Source organism: Thermobia domestica, chromosome 10, assembly GCF_964235325.1.
Source record: "Thermobia domestica chromosome 10, izTheDome1.hap1.1, whole genome shotgun sequence".
NCBI lineage: Eukaryota > Metazoa > Arthropoda > Insecta > Zygentoma > Lepismatidae > Thermobia > Thermobia domestica.
The window spans coordinates 236,081,641-236,103,484 of NC_137463.1; the positions used below are offsets into that span (position 1 = coordinate 236,081,641).

A 21,844-nucleotide genomic window follows, 5' to 3' on the forward strand; every position below is an offset into this window, starting at 1 on the left:
CGCCGAGAGGGAAAAGTATAAATGAGTGTACACTTCGTAATATTAGCAACATCAAAGTGAAATTTTGAAAGTAACAAAGTTATTACTATTATTCATTATAGTTTTACGTCCCACAACAATGCGTTTTAGGCTGAAGGAGATGAATGATGATAAATGTAATATGTGATAAAATATAAATACGCATGTTCTGAGTGGGATTCGAATCTGCAACAGATAGGTCTTGGGATCGAGTACTTAACACCCTAAGTCTAGTCATCCATACCTACCAGCAGAATAAAATAAATGGGCTCAGAGTGCATTATTTAACACGCTGGCTACCAACGTCCCATATATCGGACACAGCGGATTTTACGAGGGACCGATTCATAGACATAAACCACCACTATAGACCGGTCATAAGAAAATTACCTTACCCACAGACCATCTGCTAGAACGAGCCCGAGCGTCTCACATACGGGACGCTGGTCCTTAGTGAAAACCAATGCGTCCCAAATATATTTTTTGTGTCGATAGCAAACGTGTTAAGCGCTTGGTTATTATTTTTCTTCCTGCTAGCGCTTTTATTATTTGATGTTTTAAGCGCTTTTATTTTTTAATGCTTTTTAATGCTTTTGTTTAAGCAAGGTTTCTTTGTATTCTTTGTTTTTAGTTGGGTTTTGAAGCCAGTTATTCTTCATTTAAGTTTATTTAATTTTTTACACTTTTCATTACCCAAGTAGTTTAGTTAGATACATAACCAAAGATATAACACTAACTTTCTACGTCGAAGAAAAAGTAAAGTATGCCATGACAAGAAAAAATCGAAGCATATGTTGTTCCAAATGCAAGAAACCGTGAATCGGACGGTCACTAACACTTCCGACTTCCAGCTGAAGCATTTCCTTGTCCACTATTGTCAAGGGTTACCTATTACCTACTTTGTGGACAAACCTTAAAATCAGAACATATCTGAAAACTGTTTCGAACATATCTGGGAATTATACCCTGTAGGTGTTCCCTTACACACTCATTACATATGGATGAAATATGCATTTTTTGGGTTGTGTATGTATGACTTCCTTTTCGCTGATATAGATCACGACTCCACATTTCCTCAAATTCTAAATAGCACATGTAAAATTGAGTTATTCGGCAATTTTCGACAGCCCTAGCTCCGAAACTATACTTTTTTCCCATAGGTATGTATGAACGTTTTCTCTTATTTCTATGTGAGGAACCACCTCTTACGGTTTATCGGTTGTCGGTATAGTTCATTAACACCCTATATATATATATATATATATATATATATATATATATATATATATATATATATATATATATATATATATATATATAGATAGATAGATAGATAGATAGATAGATAGATAGATAGATAGATAGATTGATATTTATTGTAGGGGAAACCTATTCCTTTCTTTTAAAGTCGGTTGCAAGAAAGTGGTTCTTAATATGTCATTTGAGATATTTCTATTTGTTAGAATTATTTTGATACATATTTATGCTTCTTATAAACTTCTTAATTTAATGCAGATTCGAATTTTGTAAAAAACGGGACTTTGCTGTTTAGTTATGTTTAAATGTAATTATTCTGCAAAGATGTGCAAATCGAGCAAACCAAATAAGGCGGGAAAACCCAACTTTTCTTTCCCGCTGTTTAGAAGCTGTGACAATCATATATTTTTGTCTAATATGATATATATCAATAGAATCATACGTAACTGGAACAAGTTCCAAGAAGAGTGCTTTCATCACGAATCGGAATCATATAAGAGGAGAAAAATCACGATGTATTGAAAGGTCATCTTCTTCCAGACACTTAAAAGCTTCTTCATTGAAGATATTTGAAGGTTTACGAGAACCGGAGGCTTTTAACCGAATAATTATTGGTTCCTTCGGTTGATCTTGTTCCGATGGTCACTGCCTGTGTCAATAACAACAAATGACTCTTCTGGAATCTGTGTCTCTATGTCTGCAGGAATTCTTCTCCCCACTCTTCAACATCTTCTGGTATTCTTGAAGCCCCACCTGTTGGCCATTGGAACAAATGGACGGAGGCTGGTTGTACGACCTTCACGAGACAACGCAGTGAGATCGACATTGGCCAAAATGGAATGTGTTGTTTCGATATTTTTTAATGATTCAGCGTCGTCGTATAAAAGTCTCCGGAAACAATTGTTCGGGCTGATTCTGTCCAGTTTGTAGTTTAGGGGAAGAAGTAGACGTGATTTTTTTCCAACCATGGTGTTCAAACTAGTAAGTATTTTGTTATAAATGTAAACAGTTTTGTAAACAAATTAACGGTGTTTGTTTGTTTTAACTCTTTAACTTTTTTTTGTTTATTAATTTCTTAATGCGACTTGTAAAAATATTCTTGTTTACGTAGACATGGAATAAAAATTATTCAATGGTCACGAAAGTATACTCGTAGGTACCACGTGCTTTGGCAATACTAGAGCAATTTAGTGAACCTTATTGAATAGTGTACTCGTCTTTGGTACAAGAGATTCGGGTTCGATTTCGGTGTGGTTCGAACGCAACCCTAAATTTCAATGGTTAAAGTACTGTAAAGTGACGTTAGACTCGAAAAAAGCAAACAAGGCGTTCACATTTTAACAGAGTGCTATAATACAAAGATGACAGAACTTTCAGTATTGGTTAAAAGCTATTTTCATATTTTATACTCAATCTCACATTATTGACGAATGAACATTTGTGGGTTAGCACAGTGGTTCTCAACCGGTGTGACGCCATACACTGGTGTGTCACGTAGTCCCATAAAATGTGTAGCGAAATTGTAGAATTTAAAAATAATGAAGCATTCATTCAAAATTACTTTTGAGACAGGCTGTACCAGTCAACGCTTCTTGCGGCAGTAATATTCTTTAGCAACCGATAAAGCCAATACTTCATAGGAATTTATAGTCTTATACTCTATAATGTATATTAGGATTAATTAAAAAATCAAGTAAGTGTGTCACAATGTAGATATTCAGTCCAGTGTGTTATTAGTTAAAAAAAGGTTGAGAACCACTGGGTTAGCATGTACTTTCAACGTGTGTACAGATGCAATCATTTTGTTGAATTGTCTTTGTAATAACCTAGCATTATGTGAAATAATTGGGGACCCATCCAGGGGCGTCATTTAGGAAAGGCAAGAGCCAATTATCCCCACTGAGTTTATATTTTAATATGTATACTATAAGATATATATAGTTTATCCCAATCAGAAACATCGACGGAGAATTTTGCTCTTCCCCCAAAACAAAACCTGAAATGACGTTAACTTGAATTACGAGAGATAACGAACTCAGGAATAGAAACCCAGAAATAATGGCACTAGAAATTGATCGGCAGGCCACACATCACCCAGTTGTAAATGACCCATTCAGTCCTCCGAGCGCTGTGACCTCAGGAATTCAGTTAAGTTACCCACATCGTAACTTAGTTGTAATGTTCAAATAAAAACAATTACAACGTGTATGCTCACGCCATCACACACACTGAAAAAAAAATTGTAATTAAATTGCCAAACATCAATGTAAAATCTTTTACCATTCATTTTGTAAGTTGATATACATTTCCTAAGATTAAATTACAAAATTTGCTGGGTCTTTTTACAAATTTAATAAAAAGTACAGTAAATTTATAAGAAAATATGATATTTTTATTGATAAAAATGTAATTTTACGTCATTTCATATTAGTAATTTTACTTTATAAGCGTAAATTGATTTACATAGAGGAGTGGCAAACAGATTGCCACCGTTTTTCGTAAATTTACCTATGAAATTTTTTTACAGTGCAGACGAGCATTTATTTAATTAAAGAAGAAAACAAATAGAGTTAGTATTGATTTAACTTGAAGAGAATTATTTTCAAATGTTGTGAAAATGAAATGAAATCTCTGAGTTTAACGCCCCACGATTATGCCTGTTAGGCAGGAGCGGATCCAGGACCGACTTCTGGGGGGAGGCGGTGGGTTGTAATACTGCTACTTAGAGCTACTTTTAAGAGCTCCAAACTCTGGGATGGGTTTTATTTATATATATAAAATAAGAAAGTTTCCTCTTCTGAGGGGCAGGAATCGCCCCGATCGCCCTCCCTCGATCCGCCACTGCTGTTAGGATAAGGAATATGGATGATTAAAGCAAGTAAATGATGTTGAAAGAATTAGTAGAATGAGAATCTGGGAAGAAACGGGAGTATCCTGAGAAAACTCACGAACATGATGTTGTCCACCACAAACTTACTTAGTCGGGAATCGAAGCAGGAACCTCACACACCAGAGGTAAGCGATACACTTCTGAGCTCCCGTGTCCCCTTTTCAAATGTTATGTCTAAAATAATCATTTAAGCATCGTTGAAGAAATGTACACTATTTTGTTAGATGCATTATTTCAGTAAAATATTTTGTTTTCGAATAAAACAGCAAAATACTGACAAAATGAGCATATTTTAAACAAACCACTACACCATTAGTTACAGTATTTAAAATACATTGTTGTTGATAAGTGATTTTTCATGGGATCTTGTTAGAACATGATCGTGAACACTTCTGAAATTCTAACACCGAGCGTCATCTAGTACCAGTATTGAGAACTAAAACAGTTAGTGGTTTATCCAGCATCCGTTAGATGTCCTTCCGATCTAATCTTCATTTTGTGAAGTTAATTCTAAAATTATGTAGGTTAAGTAAGTACAACTACAATGAAAATGTTCGAATATTTCTCAACATTGCTGTAAGTCAGCCATGGTTTTGAAAGATATCACGGTACATGTTTTAAGAACCAGTGGCCTACAGGTTTTTAAATAATTAGAATATTTTGGGTTCAATTCTTAGAGCCAGATTTGATAACTTATTGTTATTTCGCTACATATAATCGTAACTGAGGGGAAGGTTGTGAAGTAAATATTTATTTACTTAAAGACAAGGTCTTAGCTCAGCTGTGGAGCCATTATATTATAAATAATTATTAACAATGAAACATTTAGGAATGGTTTCACAGATAATCGTCTGGAGTGCCATCCCAACATTCGCCTAGTAGAACTTGGTAAAATCGCTTTGAAAATTTTCCAAATCATGACGACTTACTGCAGGGTTCGAACTCAAGAAACAAAGGCAATGAAACAAAAACACAAACATCTGTCAGATTTTAAATTATGACCTTTATAATTTAAGAAAATTGGTTTCTTAATTTACCTTTTCGATTTTGCTGTACAAATTGAAAATATATCAGGCAAGCAAGATTCAAAAGTATTTTAAGTAATTTACTTGAATCTGATCACTCAAAATAGAATGATTATATTAACGACTTGAATCAAGCATAAACTTATTTACAATAAAAACTCAGATATTTTAAAACATTAATTAGGTATAATATTTTTATTTTATTTTACTTTTTTTTAATGGTGTAAAATTTAAACTGGAGGTCGTCTTGACATAGGCCCATAGAACATTAAGAAGGAGCTAAGATCACTTTTTTTTTTTTTTTTTTTTTTTTGATATTAACTAGAGTTCACCTTGCATTTATATACATACATATCAACAAACAACTGAAAGTTTTGGAGGGAGGCTGAAGATGCTCGGAAGGGGACTCAACCCCCCTAGTTACCGGCCTGTCTTGACATCTAACCAGAGGTAAAAGTGAAGGGGAACGCACGTGGATGTCCTTAGGCCGCTTCCAAAATATATATGGCGTCCCTCCACTTCCAAAAAATTACAATGAGCAAAGACAGGCATGAGGGACGGGGTGGCGTTATGGGTCCCTCTAATTTTTCAGATCCACTTTTACCTGCATATAACTGAGCATGTATTACTTTACCACTCGTCAACACGATTTGATAAACCATTAATATCTAATGCAACTCATAATTGCGAGGTGATAATATTCATATAATAATTTGATCAGTACACGGGCGGATGCACTTTCGGTGCCTCAATTCATATGTGGAAGTTCACATGTTCAGGACGCTATGTTAAGGTCTTCGTTCATGTCTTATATAGTCATAGGGTCGAAAGAAACATTAATTTCATATCAAACCAACTGATCAATCAGATCAATAAACCAGTGTAACAAGAAAAAGGGTATTCTTGTATGTTAACGACGTTGAGTATCCGCGCCATATTTGTTTTTTTACTCTATTGATTTGTATTACGAATTCGTTTCTCTGTGTTCTTTGAAATGAACTGAAGCTTTTAATTATATTTGATTTTACTGATCCTTACTTTTCCAAAATGAAAATGTCTCTTAAGTTAAAATCGATTATTAAGTATTTAATATATATATATATATATATATATATATATATATATATATATATATATATATATATATATATATCTATATATATATATATATATTAAATATATATATATTATATTATTAAGTATATATATGTATGTATTTGTGTGTGTGTGTGTGTGTGTGTACGGGGTGTTTCAAAACAACACCGACAACGTTTGGGAGGCGATTCGTGAGACCAAGATAAGACGAAAAGTATAGACCAACCTTAGTGCACAAATCCTTCCTTTCGGAGTTATAGGCTGCCGAAAACTTGAAAAAATGAACTTTAAAGGTCCATAGCTCCAATACTATGGGGCCTACCGTAGTCGTGTCAAGACTTCACTTAGGAACTAGTATGTGCCCTATCCAAATATTCATGTTTCAGAATCATGCGTTACTTCAGGAACAATTTTTATAGAGGTAGTTGGTGAGTATTTCAAATTACATATCCGTAGCCAAACTACCTGTATAAAAATTGTTGCAGAAGTACCTTAGGATTCTAAAACATAAATTTTTTGGATAGCGACTACTTCCTAAGTGAAGTCTTGGCCCGACTACGATAGATCCTATAGTTTTGGAGCTATGGTCTTTTAAAGTTCATTTTTGCATGTTTTTGGCAGCCTATAACTCCGAAAGGAAGCATTTATGCACCCAGGTTGTTCTATATTTTTTGTCTTATCTTGGTGCGAGGAATCACATCCCAAACGTTGTCGGTGTTGTTTTGAAACACCCTATATATATATATATATATATATATATATATATATATATATATATATATATATATATATATATATATATATATATATATATATATACAGTACAACCCTTCAAATCCGAACCCCGGAAATCCGAAAACCCGGTAAATCCGAACACGTTCTCGGGAGGAAAAAAAAATAACTACAGTTGGAAAATGAAAAAAAAATAGATTTAATCCCACAAATTTAATTTTTTTGAAGGTTTTAACATTTTTAGACTTAATACTTATTCAAATTCATTATCTAATTACATTCTTACAAGAAGACAGTTATAGATATGCGACAATCATTTTGGACATGAGTGTAGACCCGCCAGTCAAGGTCACTGCCCTTTCGACCACTGGGCCACCCTGTCTAACCTCATTCGTTGTTTCACCGCCAATTCAGTGACGAAATAAGTACGTAATATTATTTCCCGGGTAATCCGAACACCCCGAAATCCGAACAGGCTTCAGCCCCAATTAGTTCGGATTTGAGGGGTTGTACTGTATATATATATATATATATATATATATATATATATATATAACAAAATTTAATTTTCACGAAATAAGGGTTTGAAGAAATAAATCAGTAAAATTAAATAATCAAAATTCTAGTTTATTTCAAAGGAAAAAAAAACAACATAAAATTAATTCCTCAAATAAATCAACTGGCTAAGAGGAGATGGCGCAAATATTCAAAACAGTTAAAAATAGACAATATTAAAACTGATCCCAATTAAAATCGGGCATAATATAATTTTGAAAAGAAATAATTTATTTTGATTGCGAAATAATGAAAGAGTGAAAACTGTGGCTTCTTTAGTCTCTTTTATTTGACATATAAACCTGTCAACCGAGAGAATTAGAAATCTATTTATAGTTTTAAACGTTTTCATTTCATAATGAGACGTATATCTTCATATATCTCAAATCCTTGAAACCTGAAATCCTGGCAGTTCCTGTAGATTACTTCTCAATTCCATCAAACCAATACGAATGTTATATAACTTTTATAAAGGTCTACTTCTAAAAATTACTTATCTTCGGTAGTAACATCACTCATAGCCAGTGATGCCAATCCGTGCGAAAATCCCATATTGTGGGATTTTTGGCAATGATTTCTCGAAATGGGATAAAGGGAATTTTTGTAAAAAAAATGTGGGATTTTTCACATATCTATTCCATCAGTGGCGGATCCAGGGATCCCAGAAGAGGAAACTTTTTTTATTTTATATATAAATAAAACCCATACCAGGGTTTGGAGCTCTTAAAAGTAGCTCTAAGTAGTAGTGTTACAACCCACCGCCCCCCAGAAGTCCGTCCTGGATCCGCCCCTGTATTCCATTAACGTCAAGAAAATTGTCTATGAGTGAGGAGTAGACAAATGAGCCTTCAATAAACTTGAAAATAATGATAATTGTCAAATTTTGTTGCTATAAAATGAATGTTAGTGTTAGTGAATCTCACAAAACAAGTGCCAAGGAACGTTAATTGTACTATGATGGTACTAAAAAAAATGAGAGAAATAAAAGAACAGAATTGACGAAAGAAAATAGAACGAGAAACATTCAACTTTCAAATTATTTCATATGAAATGATTGAACAATGAAGTCTATCAAGTTTTATTGCGTTCAGTAGAAAATTATGGCACAAAAGCGCGATGGAAGTACTAGGCCTATACTCACAACAAAAACGTAGGTCTACTTATTTTCATCGACATTGTCAATTCTCTCTTTCAATTAAGGGAAGTACTTGTTCATTAAGTGTTGGATTATCGTTGACAATCGAATTTTTTGAATTATTCACTCACATATTGAAGAAAAGGACTGAAATACACTGATTTCAATGTTTATGTTCTCTAAGTTTAGAAAATTTTGTTATTAGTATAGCGTGGGAAATTCAAGTGCAAAATGGGAATTTCTACCTCAAGAGATGGGATTTTATAACGTTTCACGTTGGCATGACTGCTCACAGCTCCTAGATTCACAATGTACGTAGATTTATGGCTGAACACACGTCTTCGATTCGTTGATGTGTGACCATCACAGAAGCTTTCACTGCATTTGTAGCAAATTTCCTAGATCAAACTTCACTCTATCTTAATTCAAGTAAACCCACAATAGCGTCAGTGATTAACGAATACGTAAAATTGTGTGCTCTTTCTGGGAATATAACCAGGGTTTACGTACACAAAAGATAAGCTCGTTAATAATTAATCTATATGAGAGCATATATCAGTAGTGTTGGAAAAAAAATGCCGCATTACAAGTTCCAGTGGTTTTCTATGATTACATTAACTAGTTTATCTACTGTTTATCTTCCCACGTAGCGTAGTCGCTAATGAATCTTGAGTTCGATTCGCGTTGGGGACACTCAGTCGAAAAGATGTAAAAGCATTTTCAGGCTGGCCGTCGCGACTGAGGTTTTTCCTCATTCACTCCAGGCAAATCCCAGGATGATACGTAATATATACTACTGCTCAAAAGTTTTCGAACATCCTAGATTTTTGTGAGTATCTACAGTGAAGCTATTATTTTGACACGAGAACTGCTGCCGTGAGTAGAAAATACACCTGCCTCATAAGCATAAAATTTGACGACAGTTGAATCGAGATTTGAGAAGTATTACAGATGATATATCCAATCATATTTCTTAAAATTGGAACCAAAAAAGACAATTTGATATAGATATTGCATATTATAAACAGAAGCGTCGAAGGTGAGGCAAGATATTAGTTCTGTTTGAAAGATATAAGACATGCGGAGTCGATGCAGTAACAGAAGTTTGAAAGAAAAAGCATTGTTCAAATTTTGTAGTTCTTTATAGCATGTTGATATGTGAACGTTTGAAAGCCAAAAATATCATACTTCGAGAAGAGTTTCCGACGGTCAATATACGGGATTTTGTGCTTAATTTTCCATTAGTGTGGAGCGTAGACGTAGTGTTCATTGTTGCTGTTTTAACGAGCAACAATGAGATACACAAAACCAACGTAAACATTTTTTTCAAGTGTGGTATTTTTTTGCCTTTTTAGACGTTAGCATATGAATAAGCTATAAAGAACTACAAAATTTGGACAACTGCATTTTTTTTTCAAATTTCTGTCACTGCATTGACCCCGCATGTCTATATCTTTCAAACAAAGCTAATATATTGCCTCACCAGTGTTGCCACACTTCGTACAATTGTACCAAATTCAGCCCTTTTTGTCATTCATTGGCCCGTTGGTACCACGCTAGCATTTTCAGCCCCTTTTGTAAAAAAGTTGGTACAATTCTACTCAATTCAGCACCATTTAACAAATACTTGTCACATTTTCAAAAGTGTGAGTAAGACTTTGCCTACATCTCATAATTGATTGATTTGTCCTTCGTTTTATATATATATATTTTTCATATATATCCATAATACCGTTTTGGTCTATTAGGCACTCAAATAGAGGCACGTTTAGTTTCCTCACAATACATACCGAAGATGGTAATTGTTTTCCTTTTTAATTTTCGACGTCTGTTTAACTTCCTACCAGCGAGAAAAGTTTCATTTACTTTCACGGTTGTTCGAGGTCCTCCTATTTGGACGTTTTTAAAAAGTAATTTTTAAAAAGAGCACTTTCTTGATTTGGGCTCTTGGAAGAGGGGGGAGTGTTCTAGAACTTTACTTCTTTTAGTGTTATAGAGCCATGTATTACACTGGTATAAAATAATGAATTCAGCCCTTTTTGTTTCAATTTGGTACTATTTTTTTCAGCCCACTCCAAAGCTAGGACTGTGGCAACACTGTGCCTTACCTTCCATACTTTTGTTTATATTATGCAATATCTACATTGAATTGTCTCTTCGTTCGTTTCAATTTTATAAAATATGATTAGTATCTGCAGCACTTCTCAGATTTTGATTCAATTGGCCTCCAATTTTTATGTTCAATGTAGGAGTATTTCCGACACATGGAGCAAAGTTCTCGTGCCAAAACAATGGTAAAAAGTAGATGCTCACAAAATTCAGGGATGTTCAAAACTTTTTGAGCGGTACTGTATGTCTAAAGATTCCAGGCCACTTTCTTTCTTCTCCATTTCTTTGACTTCCCCGGGTAGTGTGATCGCTTAGATATAGACCTTACGTGACAGTATTTCTCAGAATATAATTCCTAACCAACCTATTGTTCAACTTTCAATTTGAGTATTACAGCTTTACGTGTTACGATAAATATTAACACATTATATTAGGAACGAAGTACACCTGATTGGTATGTAAGTCTTGTTAAAAAAAAAAAACCTTACCATTCATATTTTTTTAAAAAAAAACCTTACCATTCATATTTTTAAAAAAAACTCTGCATTCTTACCCATAAATAAACTTAAACCAAACTAGTATGAACTTTTTTTTATGATCAACTGCAATCTTTATTTCAAGCCCTAAAATTTCTGATATAGGTTAGGAAAATAACTAACAGCCAGGGGTTCAAAGCAGCATTCACAAAAGCTCTTCATTGACTTCTATCCTTAACTAACTAGACCTAGTTTCTACTTTGTATTCCCATTTCTGCGAGATCCATCTTAATATTGTCCTCTCATTTGGGCCAAGGTCTTCCTAATGGTACTTATCCGATTCTATTTTCAATTAAAATTTTGAAAGCGTTACTACTTTCTTCCATTCTGGCTACATGACCTGCTCACCTGAGCCTTTTTGAATTGATGACTCTAGTAATGTTTGATAAACGGTGCAAATTAAGAAGTTTTCGTCATTCTCCATTCCCATTCCTCTTAGGTCCGAATATTCGCCTCAGGATTTTATTCTTAAATACCGTCAGTATGAGTTCTTCCCTTAGAGGATTTTTTTAAAAGTGTATTATTATTTTCGTTTTTTTTCTTCTTTTCTTCTTCCTATCTTTCTATTTCTTTCTTCCTTTTTCTTTTTTTTTTTTTTTTTTAAATGAGACTTAAGAACGGAACATGAGAGATTTCATCACTATTGGTATAGGGTGAGTTAAGCCCCCGTGTGATATGCAACCAACAATACTTAGTTGTAATGTCGTAGGTGAAACGTTAGGGGTACAAGTTATGATTTGGTATATTGTGTCCGTTTCAACGTTAATGGAGAAAGATGAGTGAAGCCCCAGGTAGTATGCAACCAACAATTCATAGTTGTAATGTGGTAGGTGAAACGTTAGGGGTACAAAATATGATGTGGTATTGTGTCCAGGATTCTTTCACGTGTTTATTGGCAGTATTCTGAATGCACCTGATAATACATCCCTGTTCAGAAATGTGGTCACCCATTTTTTGTGTTCCTAATCCACAAGAATAGGAGTTAATTTAATTTAATGCTTGTCTTCTTCACTCAACTGGGGGTATTCGTCTAACTAAATTATTAAAATTTCTTACATATGGTAGTATTCAGATCGCAAATCTAATTTTGATCGCGAAGACAGTTTATGAAGTTAACATTTTGCACTCCCTTTCTTTCTTTATATCTTCTAATATATGAAAATTCAAAACGCCCAATTAAAACGGCCCGAGTAGGCTCCCCTCGTATATAACAATTCGTCGTCTTGGAACGGTATTGGGTGGAGAATATAAATATTTCTCTGCGTATTCCTTGAAAATAATTCAATTTCAAAACAAATCTAAATCACGCAATATGTGTTCTTATTATTACGATAAGACAGTATTTCAAGAAACAAAAGAATCACAAGTTTATAAGGTTTCAAACTTCAACATGGATTCCTGCATTTTCCATACACTTTTCTTCCCTGCGAGGATGTTGTCCTTTTCAAGTGCTGAAGATTTTAAAGATATAATCGTCTACGTATATTGGATGGGCTAAGAGATTTTTAACACACAAACACTTTTCTTTGGCAAGCCAAAGACCAGTGGCGGATTTAGAAAGTAAAAAGTGGGGGACGTCAGCCAGAACCCAGACATAAGTACACCATGAGTTTTCTATAAACTTTCAAAACTATATAAATATTAGTTTAACTTACTTTTGTCACTAAAAAAAAAAACTGGGGAACTAAGCCCCCCAGCTTCGGGCTAGGTCCGCCACTGCCAAAGACCAGTTCTCTTGTGAGGCTGTGGCTCACTAGCTGCGATAAGGTTTTAGGAAATGTTAAAGTTTTAGGTTATCAACCATTGTACTGTTACATCGTAGCGGCACGTTATTGAATTATTTTGTCCTTGTTTTGCTTAGTGCTTCAAGAGTTTCCGAGTTTGTTTCATGAACCTCCTATATTGTTCATTTCTCGAGGAAAGAAATCCTGAAAGATTTTATCTGGGTTCAAAGGCGCCAATTTTGTGAGAGGACGAGCCCCCCTCCAATCCTAAAAACAAAGTTTACTGTCATCAACGTATTTGTATTAAAATTATCATTGATTTCTCGTAACTGATGATTACTGACTTATCTCTCGGCAAAATTCTGGTGAGTCTCTTCAATGACGTGTAGAGAATTTCTATTGTGAAGTCGACCAAGAGTGATCTTTACCCAATAATAAATACTTCTAGTTTGCACATCATGTATTAAAATTATAATCAGAATACATGTAACATTTTCAAGTCAATTCCAGTTTTTACAATAATTATTAATCTTATTGAATACAAATTCAAACACTGAGCAATTAATAATTAAATGTTTTCGTCTCGTCAGGGCTAGTTTCTGCTCCCTCTATCTAAACATGCTGATACCCCTTGTTTTTTGACTCTGCGTGTAAAAGTGTAACGTAGAATTCATTGTGGGAAAGTATTAAATTCTTGAATAAATGTATCAGGAAGTTACAACTTTAATGAGAGAGGCCGCAAGTATTTTCCTACTTTTACACGTATGTATAAAACTCAAGTAAATATCATCTTTAACAGAAAACTCTATTGCTAATTAAACTAGACAATATTTTCTACATATTTAGTCATTTGTCGGAAGTTCACAGTCTAAATCTATTTCTTCTTAATTTAAAGAGAGAAACGTGTTCTGAAAGGGAAAACGTATGGGGCCATATTCCTTAAACGAACAAATAAAAAAGTTCGAAAGTAAATAATCACTGACGAATCTAGCCCGGAACCGGGGAGCCTAATCCTCCCAGTCTTTTGAGTGACAAAAATAATTTAAGCTATTATTTGTACATGTGAAAGTTTATAGTAAACTCATGATATATATCGTAGTCTAGATTCAGGCTGCTTCCCCAAGTTTTTATCTTCTGGATCCGCTACTGTAAATAATTTATCGAAAATTTATAAAATACATAAAAAAAACATGAAACCTTTCATTTCATGTTCCACAATTATGCAGTTTTAGCTTCAGCAAACGAATGATACATGAAATAGCTAGTGAAATAGGAGGAAACGAAAGAATCCGAAACAATCTTGAAAAAACACGAATTTGTGCACCACAAAGTCACCTGGCCTGGTATCGAACCAGATACTCCCTTCGTAGCAAAGATGAGCTCTCAACCACAGAACAAGCGCGTCTCACAAACTAGAAAACAACAAGTAATAAATACATATTTTATAATTTTAAATATATATAAGTATTTTTACGGTTTCATGCTTTTCTCGAAAGATAGTATTTTATTAAAATCTCATAGATCAAACACAACGTAGAGAAGTACAAACTAGGAATAGTTTCTACGACAACCAAACAGCGGAACCATCTGCGGTAAACAGACGACGGAACTTATATCTGACATGGTCTAAGTACAATCACCACTCAGAAGCGTAATAGTTTTTGAAATGATTCATTATTTGTACACAGTATCTACCAATAAATATAATTTTATATAAAACTTTAAATCGAGTCAACAAATAAGATATAATTACTTGTTTAAAATGTAACTAACGACAGAGACAATACAATAATGTGCTCTACGAGTGTTCCGAAATTTTGCAGTACAACTCCTGTACTCTTATGCAACCATAATAACGTTACAGAATATGTGGTTGTCTATAAGTAAGTTACTTTGTCGTAATTAACCCAGTATTCGGTGAGATGTTTCGTGGGATTCAAAAGAAATTTATATATGTCCAATAGGAAAATATAACACAAACGAACAAATATATCAAAATCGTTAAACCTTGTCAAAATTACCTTATAAATATACCCAAACATATAAACAGATTGAATTAAGAATTTTCACTTTTTTTTTTTTTTTTTGAAGTCAGTTAAAAATAGTAGTTACATTGGACGGTGTTATGCATCAATTGAGTAAGCGCCATTTTTCAATTTTCGAGATATTTACATCAGTGTGTAGAAGAGAATGTAAATAATGTAAAAATAATGCTTGAAACCCTACTTTTTGTTTAATCGTTCAGTAAAAGCTATTCGACCAAGCGCCAAGAACTGGATCGTAATATTAACATGTTTGTGTTTCCTTCAATATCTCAGAACCATGTTTTGGCCCTTGGTCAATTGATGCATAACACCGTCCCATTAAAATAAATTCGATTTTTGAATATTGTCTCTTGTGTCCGATGAGAAATGATAGAAGTTCGAATGAGACTATAATCTTCCTTATCGTCATAAACTTAGACCAAAAATAGTCATTTTAGGTTGAACCAGATGCCACCCTTTAACTTGGTGATAGATAATCAGTTTTCAGACCCTTCATTATTTTAGGTAGAACCAGATGTCACACTTTAACTTGGTGATAGTTAATCAGTTTTCAAACCCTTCATTATTTTAGGTTGAACCAGATGTCACACTTTAACTTGGTGATAGATAGTCAGTTTTCAGACCCTTCATTATTTTAGGTTGAACCAGATATCACACTTTAACTTGGTGATAGATAATCAGTTTTCAGACCCTTTATTATTTTAGGTTGAACCAGATGTCACACTTTAACTTGATGATAGATAATCAGTTTTCAGACCCTTTATTATTTTAGGTTGAACCAGATGTCACACTTGGTGATAGATAGTCAGTTTTTAGACCCTTCATTATTTTTGACTTCCTTGATTCACCATGTACGAGAATAGTTTGAAAAGTTTCGGACTTGACACTGCCATATCGTACCATTTGTTAATAATCCGTTTATGGTATATAGTGTCTTCTATGAAAGAAATAATGTAATCAGTTTCAACTAACTTGTTTTCTTTTAAAAAAAAAAAAAACTTGTACACATGCAAGAATTTTCACGTGAAAAACAGTACCTCTGGCAACACTGCTATATGGCTCACGTCACTTGTAAACATCGGAATCAGTTCGCAATTTTGCCGTGTACTCAAATGTATCAGACACGTAATGTGTGAATTAAGGGATGTGTAGTAGGTGAATATTTCCAAATATATCCCGCCTGGTACTAAGGCATCGCGCTACTGGTAATAAAAGCCTTTCATGGCATATAGTGCCATCTATGGGAGAAATAATATACCACTTTCAACTGTAACTGTGTCAGTTCATTGCAGGCAATCATTTGAAGCTGTCGCCATGCGTTCAGATCGTATACTACATGACAATGCTCCAGTCCACACGCTTAGTACCACTAGTGCAATATTTCAGTACCAGATCGGAAATATATGGAAATATACGCGTACTATACATACCTTAATTCACACATTACGCGTCTGATATAAATACATTTGTGCAGACGGCAAGATCGCGAACTGATTCCGGTGGTTCAGAAATAGAGCGCTTACCCCTGGCGTGTGGACTCTCTGGTTCGATCCCCATTTAAGTAAGTTCGTGGTGAACAATATCGTGTCCGTGGGTTTTCTCGGGATACTCCCGTTTCCTCTACTTTCTCATTCCACCAATTCTTCCATCATCACTCACTTGCGTTAATCATCATCTCCCTTAACCTAGAGGGCGTAATCGTGGGACGTTAAACTGAACTATTTCAATTTTTAATTTAAGAAATAAGCTCGAGTACAATTGCATATTATTTTGTCTCCTTTTGTTCATGCGTAGTAACTCTAATAACATTAAAAATAATGTTCTTTTCCAGGTCTTTCTATCAGGGATTCTGATCGTAGTCGTAGTGGGTCAAGGATACCGGACGACACCAGTTCCAATTCTGAAACAGATCAACAGACACAATGAGGACGGCAGTTACAGCTACGGATATGAAGGAGCCGACGGAAGCTTCAAGATTGAGACCAAATACCCAACCGGCGAAGTGTACGGCAAATACGGATATGTTGATGATACCGGAAAACTGCGAGAGGTAGAATACGGCGCTAGTAGACGTGGATTCGAACCCGCCGGCACTGATATCCAAGTGGCGCCACCAACCCTTCATAGCGACGGCTACAACCAAGTTGATGACCAGTTTGATGACGGCCAATACCGAGAAGATCCAAGTATGTACTACAAATCTAACTACAGACCGTCCTCCTCTAGCAGACCAAATAGTTTCAGGTCTTTCTTCCAAGACCAACCTCAACCTCAGCCACAACCTCAATACCAACACAACCCAGCTCCATCTTACAACTATAACCCTAGTCCTCCAGTTCACCATACACCAAGATTCTATCAACCAGATCCAAGGCAATTTGCAGGACATCCTGCTAGTAATATTGACATCAACACTGGTTCTTATACTGTAACTTACAGTGGTAAATAGCCACTAAAGAATACTTAGTATCAAAACTAAAAGGTAAAAAAATGCTCATATAAATAAAAAAGACTTTAAATACCGTGCCAAAGTATATTTACAGAATGATGGGAGGTCAAAGATAAATGCCCAGGATTTTACAATGCCATCATGTAATATTGATTCGTTTGCTGTATCTATATTGTGTTTCTTCTTGTCTTTATTGCCTGTTTATTAATGACCAGGAATTTTGAGTCTGTCTAACGTAAAAGTATCAACACCACTTTCCAGATTTCTCTCTTAAGCAAATTTAATGGCATTCTTTTTAAGCTAGTGAAGATCATGTTACAATAACAGTTTGTAGCTCAAGATAATATAAAATTACTTGATGAAAACGTTTTGTTATCATATTGAAATACGATTGAATTTCTGTTGAAATCGTACAGGACACTTTGGAAGTATCACAGACTGTTCAGATGTACAGTGCCAATTTGCAGTTTTCAAATATTTTATCGAATTAAAGTGTAGTTGTCATTACAAAAAGTCAAATTTATTAATCTTCTTAATTAGCAGTATTCCAAGAATTTGTTGCAATTTTACATTTTGTAAACGTCCTTCACAAATTTGGAAAATATTAAGTTAAAAAAAAACTATTTCAGTTTATAGCACCAATTATTATACGTTATTGATTTGAACTTATGCTGCCGCTATCTATAGGACAATTATAGTAAAATACTTGAAACTTGTACATCATTATTTGAACATTTATTGTTCATCTGGTTTACCTGAAATAGAATACATGGTTAAATTTTGAAGTCAAATTACAGAAACTTTGTGTACACAAATAAATATAAGATAAGAAAATGGTTTCCACTTAAAAAAAAGAAACAAACGAATTGTTACTAATATAATACATCAAATTTTTCAATCTTAAAAAATAGTTCTACAATATTGTTTGGATTAGAACTAAAAACATTTTGTACCGTGCAATTGTTCATACAACATAAGGTTGTGTTAAGAATACTTGAGTTTGGATTATTTTCTCCACATAAAATACTGTAGATATATTTCAGCTAGTTTACATAACAACAAAAATATATTGTTTATATCAAACAAAGTCTGTGTATTTGTGATATTGCATTTTGTTTAGTGTGTAGAATTTTTAAGTAATAATGTATATTAGTTAAGATCAGCGGGTGAAAGTGAGGGGGGATGCGGAAGAACGCCGTTTCCCCACTTCCAAAAATATCTATGGCGTCCCCCCACTTTCTAAAAACATTACAATTGGCGGCGTGACGGCATACGTCCTCCTACCTTTTTTTAAATGCACTTTTACCCCTGCCCCGTAAATATTATTAAAATAAATGCTCAAGCACATCGTATGTAGTGTAAAAGGTAATAATAATAATAAAAAATTGGGATAAATGGCATTTGAGAATGTATATAGGATATGAACTTTTAAAAAGAATTGTATAGATATACATACATGTTAATAGATATGTAATGTAATGATAGAATGTTTCAATATATAATATGTTAGATATTGTTACATTACTCAAAAATAAATGTATATAAACAAAATTTTGAATTAGTCACAATAGATTGGAGGAATTCACACTTGTTCAGTATAGCCAGTATCTTAAATATAGCTTTAACTTAACTACAATTCATATTTACATTCAAAAAATAGGAACACTGTTTTTTTAGTTACTGTGCCATTCTAGAAACTTACCTACAATAGAAGGTGTAAATTACGTAATTAGCTACGTAATTTTATTCAACTACTGTATCATTTTACTTTATAATAAAAAAATACATTTATTTTGTAAAATATGCAATTTTTCTCCCTGTTTTATTGATCGTCTAAGTGACTGTGGAGGACGAAACAAATGTCATTCGTGTGGAGAATGCGCGAGGGTACTAGAGTTCTAATGTAAGAAATAGCTCTTTGGAAATAGCTATAAGAAGAAGATGGGTGGGTAATATTTAGGAGAATCTCTTATGAAGGTAAGTAAAATAACCAGGCTGACAAATTCTTTCGCGTAATACAGATACATTAGATCTTCAGACGATAAACCTTTGGGAATAAGTAATTGAGACCAGTCATTCTCAACCAATGTGTCACGCATGTATATGTGCGTATGTGTCACGCATGCAATGTGTCACGCAGTTCCCTAAGGTGTGTCGCGAAATATTAGAATTTAAAAATCATGAAGATTTTTTAATAATAATTAATTAAAATGGAGACCGACTGTACCAGTCAACACCTCCAGCGGTAGCAATAATGCTCAGTGCTATTTAGAGCCATTATAAAAACTTTCAATATTATAATAGATATTATTATTACTATTTATAATAAAAATATAAAACAAGTGTGTTGCGATTAAGAATGCGCACGAAACGAGTGGAGACAGAATTTTCATGAGAAAATTCTAGTCGAGACACAGCTCTTCCAATAGAAAAATATACGTTTTTCGAGTCGAGACATCACTTTTACAGCACATTTTCGAGACGAGACAGCCTCAAATCTTGTCTCGTGCGCATCCCTAGTTGGGATGTCCTGGAGGTTCAGTAAAGTGTATCGTCAGTCAGAAAAGGTTGAGAACCACTGATTTAGGCATTATTAGTACTTTCTTGATAAATACTGCTTCTTTATCAGCAATGTTCTTACTGTAATACCGCATAAATGAAATGAAATGTTTACTATTACGTACCATAGTTACGCCCTGTACGCTAACCGACAACAATGATTAATCAAAGTGAATGATCATGAAATAAATTGATAGAATGAGAATGTAGGAGGAAATAAAAGAATTTCAAAGAAAATCCACGGACGGATGATGTCCATCAGAAACTCCTGAGATCGAACATCACTGCCCGGGAGGAACTAGGGATCCTAGCTGCAGAAGTAAGCACTCAAGCACCAAGCCACCGAGTCAGCAAAACATTGAATTTAATAACAAATGCACGAAAATGGTCAATATCATTCCCATTTCTTTAACAACAACATCTGATGTCACCATTACATTATACTGAATATTCCCAACTATTGTATCTTTTTTTTAATGTAAGAATGTCCTGATATCTTCACATCAATCTAATGACAAAGCACATGCTCCTGATGATGATGAATGAAATCCTACCATTTTTTAAAAAAAGAAATTTGTTGTGACAATCTGGAGCTTTCAGCCAATTGTATTCAGAAGGATTTTTAAACATAATAATATCACCATTCTTATAATTTTAATAAACTTTTATTCCTCTCATGATGTGATTGATAATTCTATTTTACGATTGAGTTTATCTTGAGATTATCAAATGCAAATAATGAGAGAGTAATTGTTCATACATTGGACCTTATTACTACACACACACACACACACACACACACATATATATATATATATATATATATATATATATATATATATATATATATATATATATATATATATATATATATATATATATATATATATATATATATATATATATATATATATACTAATAAGGTCCAATGTATGAACAATTACTCTCTCATTATTTTCTCACTATAACATATATATAATTTTCTATTAAAGGAACATAATTATAAGCAATTAATTCCTGATTCATCGTCAAGTTCTTATTATATAACTAAATTACTTTTGGTTTTCATTAATATGTTAATATTTCATAGAATGTTCTTGATTACTCTTAAAATAAGTACAAACGTTAAACAATTGCAAATATTCTCCGCACTTGTTAAATTCATGAGAATTGGGATTGAGCTTTTGATATAAATAAAACTCAAAGAATTGAAATTAATAAAATGAAACTAGTGCGGTAGAAGGTAAAAGAAGGAAAGAAAAAATGATCTAAATAATAAAGGAATGTTGAAATAAATAAATAATAATAAATAGAATAAATAATAAAGTTGAAACCATAAACTAGGTGTTTTCAAGTCATATCCCCTGTCTTATCCAACTGAATAAAAACCAAACTAAAACTATAATAAAAATATTTTTTTTCCACATAAAAAGACTTACTTGATTATTCATCGAGGTAAGTATTTAAATAATACATTACTTTTAACAATATTGTAAGAAAAAGTTGAGATTCCTCAGACTTTCTTACTTGTGTTTGTTAATTCAAATTGAGTACACTTTTTAAAATGATATGCAGAACTGACACAAAAGGATTTATACTTTCTTTAAAATAGATTCTCGAAATCTTTCAAAATCATGTGTTTTAATGTTCTGCCTAAATACAAATTCTACTTTACTTACTCAACCTAGAAATCAATAACCTAAAACACTAGGACA

At 33.5% G+C, this 21,844-nt stretch overlaps 1 protein-coding gene across 1 annotated transcript; it reads left to right on the forward strand.

Annotated features, from left to right (window-relative positions):
- Window positions 1-1,981: 1,981 nt before the first annotated feature.
- On the forward strand, window positions 1,982-19,371 carry Cpr97Eb (Cuticular protein 97Eb). Its single transcript, XM_081729380.1, has 2 exons — window positions 1,982-2,256; window positions 16,953-19,371. The coding sequence occupies exons 1-2, from the start codon at window positions 2,242-2,244 to the stop codon at window positions 17,568-17,570; spliced, it is 633 nt and encodes a 210-aa protein (XP_081585506.1). The 5' UTR covers window positions 1,982-2,241; the 3' UTR covers window positions 17,571-19,371.
- The last annotated feature ends 2,473 nt before the right edge of the window (window positions 19,372-21,844 follow it).